Source organism: Coenobita brevimanus, chromosome 71 (assembly GCF_032717465.1).
Source record: "Coenobita brevimanus isolate Jiangsu-jjx chromosome 71, ASM3271746v2, whole genome shotgun sequence".
NCBI classification, from domain to species: Eukaryota; Metazoa; Arthropoda; class Malacostraca; order Decapoda; family Coenobitidae; genus Coenobita; species Coenobita brevimanus.
Genome location: NC_137024.1, coordinates 44,714,519 through 44,717,365, shown reverse-complemented (window position 1 = coordinate 44,717,365; position 2,847 = coordinate 44,714,519). Strand labels below are relative to the sequence as shown.

At 42.0% G+C, this 2,847-nt stretch overlaps 1 protein-coding gene across 1 annotated transcript; it reads right to left on the bottom strand.

The window, feature by feature from the left end:
* Nucleotides 1–1,458: 1,458 nt before the first annotated feature.
* LOC145406850 (L-xylulose reductase-like) lies at nucleotides 1,459–2,331 on the bottom strand. Its single transcript, XM_080277957.1, has one exon. The coding sequence runs from the start codon at nucleotides 2,286–2,288 to the stop codon at nucleotides 1,557–1,559; it is 732 nt and encodes a 243-aa protein (XP_080134083.1). The 5' UTR covers nucleotides 2,289–2,331; the 3' UTR covers nucleotides 1,459–1,556.
* Nucleotides 2,332–2,847: the final 516 nt, after the last annotated feature.

The following is a 2,847-nucleotide window of genomic DNA, read 5'->3' as shown; positions in this document are numbered from 1 at the left end:
TGATCAAGAAAAAATAAACTTTGGTTGAGCAATTTATATTCCTGGTTGATATGTGTACCGAAATAGGTTAGGTTCGGTTGTCAATGATCGGTCGACTAAAAAGAAAAACAACGACCGAAATTGACCTAAATACACACAAATAACCTAACCAAACTCTAACCTAACAATGAAGGCCACTAGTTCCTGTTATAAACAATAGGCACTGTGAAATATGTAGAAAATAGGAACAGAAATTGTGTACGCAGTACACCTTGGGTACGTTCGGCTCCATGTCTACCACCATTCAAATTTCGGCAAGAAATAGAATTCGGTTTGGAATATAAATTGCACAACCAAATTAGTTTTTTTTTCTTGATCACTGGAGCAAAACAACATTGCGAAAAATTCAATCAGTACAGCGAAGTACAGGACATCCGAGCAATATCCAAACATTCAAGTACCCATCCACCTTAGTGCTTTGTCTTTCAACAAAATGCCCGAAGTATGGTTCTGCTGGGGGTTATAAATGTGTAGGCCTCTTTACTCTACCGTCTACGTTTTCTGTTCACCAATGGTCGAGGACGAGAGAAAACTGCGTAAACTGGGTACACCGAGCTAAAATGTAGTTCTCACATTCTCATGTAGCATGTCTACAGTATGTATGCACGTCTGTACACATATCCATATCTTTATACATGTGCACCTATCCTGTACATACAGTATGTCTGTGGCTACATGTGCATGAATATATACATATATGTATAGATAAATACGTATGTGTGCATATGTGCCTCTCTGCGTACGTGCGTTTGCATTGATGTATCCCTTTGATCATTCCTAAACTTGTAATGATAATTACTGCAACAACTTTGTGCCATGCATGTGTCATTGTATCTCTTTGTCCATTACTGTGCCTGTAATGATAATTGCTTCTATACCTTCTATGCCATTTGTAGGCTATGTATCGCTGGAACCCTTTGCTCTCAAGCTCCCTTTCTGCTTGGCCTTCAGTGACAGCCTTCAATGACAATGTTCCTCAGTGCTGGGGCTTATACTGAATGATAAAGAACCTAAATAAAAAATCTAATGTTGGACTGTAAAAGAAATTAAACTGATAATTTCATACCAGAATATCTAGAGCACTTATTTTCTCGACCATTCCTAGCTTTTCTCCTATTGCTGCCTGCCGTATTAGCCTGCACAAGTTTTTCATGGCAATGAATGGTTAAGAAGTTTTACACCGGTTCTGATGGTAATAATCCAATATTCGATTTATTCAGAACTAAGGTCATGGACAGTTCGTAACAACTGTAGCACTTGCATATTCATGTAAAACTTGATAATCATTACCATCCCAACTTTTCCACCTAAGATGGGTTTAAACTGTCAAAATCCCTATCGCCATTATCTACATCAGTAAATTATCAGTAACTTTGTGCGACTATGATAAAAGGGATAAACAAACTAATAGCTGCAATGATGAATATATTCATATTTTCACAGAACAACTTATATGAATTCCCGACGTATATCATACAGTAAATGTTAACTCTTGTTAAAGATACAAGTAGTTTGGGTCAGACAGCCAGGTAGCCTCCGTCAACAGCTAGCATGTGGCCGTTCACCATGTCACTCTCTTCACTCAGTAGGTACAGCACGGCGTTCACCACATCAATTTCCTCGGCAAACCTTCCCAGGGGCGTCCGACTCATCATTGGGGCGCTTTTTACCGGGTCCGACCATGCCATGCGTCCCATCTCCGTCATGACAACAGTGGGAGCCACTGCGTTCACACGAATGCCTTTCGGCCCGAGTTCCAGCGCCATCACCTTCGTCATCATGTCGAGGGCGCCTTTGGTCGAGCAGTAAATAGTATGGTTATTTAGAGCCCTCTGTCCTGCCAGAGATGACACATTAACCACGGCGCCTTTCAGTTTACGAGCCACCAGATCGCCAGCCACCACCTGTGATACGTTCATCACTGCCTTCACGTTCACGTTAAACAACTGGTCGAAACTCTCTGGTGTAGCCTCCAAGAACGGCGCCAGTATACTACAACCTGCATTATTAACCAGCAAATGAATGGGTGTAATTTTCTTCACAGCCTCGCGAGTCTCTGTCCAGTTAGACAAATCAACGCAAACTGTGTTTATGCCTGGACACTCCACCTTCAGCGAGTCCAAATGAGCCGCGGTTTTGCTAAGCGCAAACACTTCTGCCCCCATCTCTGCCAGTCTGAGCGCCACAGCCCTACCAATGCCACCCCCAGCACCAGTTACAAGGGCACGATGGCCAGAGAGCTTGCCCATCACAATTATACCGTTATCTTTCACAGAGCCGTAGTCACTCTAAATTCTACACCCGTCCACCACCACTACTGCCCTCTCTCGTCTCCCACCCGCAGCTGTGTTGCCACATTCATAGAATTTAATAAATGTGTTTATGAATCTCTGCACGTTTGTCTGTTTTCTTATTCATCAGTATTGTGCCATTTGGAGAAAATAACCAAGATTTTCAAGTTAATCGCTCATATTTTACCAAGGAAGTGTAATGACATCGCAACTTTAACATATGCTCGGTGTTGTCAAGTGTGTATGCCAGTGCGCGATGTGACCTTGACAGCCGTGGAGTAGAGTGACTAGAAGCCTCCTGCGTTGCCATTGATCTCACTTATTATTTATCACTCTAACTGTACTAAGTATTTAACGAAAAGAAAATGGTTTTCAGAAAAGGGCAAGATGTATAGTGTTTGGATGAGCCTCGTTGGAATAAACGATAATCGATTTACTAACTAAAGGTTGTGTACGTTCTTTGATGTTATCATCCTACATCAGACAGTTGGCTTAGGAATTAATTTGTAGCCTCGTT

Excerpts from the sequence above, each read along its gene's own strand:
- LOC145406850 (XM_080277957.1), bottom strand. The coding sequence starts at position 2,288 with ATGGGCAAGCTCTCTGGCCATCGTGCCCTTGTAACTGGTGCTGGGGGT.